The following is a 1,284-nucleotide window of genomic DNA, read 5'->3' as shown; positions in this document are numbered from 1 at the left end:
ACGGAGGTTCAAATACGGTGACTCCAGGCTATCTGCAAAGCAGGTCGTCTTGTGATTAGTCGGCTCGCATAACGGGTTGGATATTCAGGTTAATCAAAAAAAAATCTTAATATCTTATTTTAGTTGAGCAAAAAAAGAAGGAAAATATAATTTAAATATTTTCATCGATTGTTTGACTTATGTATCTTTCATTGGGATTCCACCACACCATAAGATTCTATTTAAGTGCTCAAACAATCATTTGTTGAGCTTGTATATTATATGTTAATTTCATTATTTATTATTGGATCTCAATGGATCATTTTTTTCTTTTATATTTTTTTTTATCCTCATTTGTCAACTTGTCAAGAAAACCTTGATAATCTTCTTTATTATTGATCTCTCATTGACTCTAATGATTACTTCATTCACACGAATTATCTTTTTATATCAAAATAACACATATTTCTTGTTATGAACTAAAAAAATTCTTATTTTTTATAAAAATTTATCAACCATAGTTTCTATACTATTGGTTTTAAATTACCTAATAAGAAGTACGTAAATTTAAGTACTCTTATATATATATATATATATATAATAAAGATAAATAAGATTTCTTTTCTCAGTAAATTATTAACATTTCTTGTACTCAATTTTATACTAATAAAAAACATTTATTGAATTTATTTTCGTACTTACCGAATGTTACTACAAGAAAAGTGAGTTTCGACGATGTGTCTTTTAGCGATAACATGTTTCCGCCACAAGTTATAGCGTCAACATGTTGTTGGTGTACTATTTCTGATGATAAATGGACATTTAACGACGACAAAAGTCGTTGCTAAAAACCTTGTTTCTTGCAGGGGGCCTATTCTTACGTTCGCCCAGGGCCTAAAAAATGTCAGAACGGGCCTGTTTGGAAAAAAAGATTCTGTTCATTTTCACCACATTTGGGTTATCTTGCAAACCTAATTCTTTCCCTTTCTTGCAAGTAGGATTTAACTTGCTTGATTTCAGATAATTGCTCTTTATTTTCCATTAATAATTTGGAATGAACCAGTACCCTCTCCCATGTGAAAAGATCTTGATGCTTTTGAAATACCTATGGAAAACCCCATTTGGTTAATTTATTGAATTTATGTGCTGAATTCATAAGGTTTTACTAATTTGCTTAATGTGTACAGAGTTGTTTTGGCACCTCTARCAAGGCAAAGATCATGGGGCAATGTCCCTCAACCACATGCTATCTTATATTATTCACAAAGAACAACCAAAGGAGGCCTTCTTATTGCAGAAGCCACT

General features: G+C 30.8%; 1 protein-coding gene across 1 annotated transcript in view; it reads left to right on the top strand.

Annotated features, from left to right (window-relative positions):
• Positions 1-684: 684 nt before the first annotated feature.
• LOC112523906 (12-oxophytodienoate reductase 1-like) overlaps positions 685-1,284 on the top strand; it is a 2,179-nt gene continuing 1,579 nt past the window's right edge. Inside the window, exons 1-2 of the mRNA XM_025133577.1 lie at positions 685-701; positions 1,167-1,283. Coding sequence (XP_024989345.1) covers positions 685-701; positions 1,167-1,283 — 134 coding nt within the window. The remainder of the gene's footprint in view (positions 702-1,166; position 1,284) is intronic.

Source organism: Cynara cardunculus, assembly GCF_001531365.2.
Source record: "Cynara cardunculus var. scolymus isolate 2C chromosome LG 12, CcrdV1, whole genome shotgun sequence".
Taxonomy (NCBI): Eukaryota; Viridiplantae; Streptophyta; class Magnoliopsida; order Asterales; family Asteraceae; genus Cynara; species Cynara cardunculus.
Note: the sequence above shows the minus strand (reverse complement) of the source record. Positions and strands in the feature narration are given on the sequence as shown.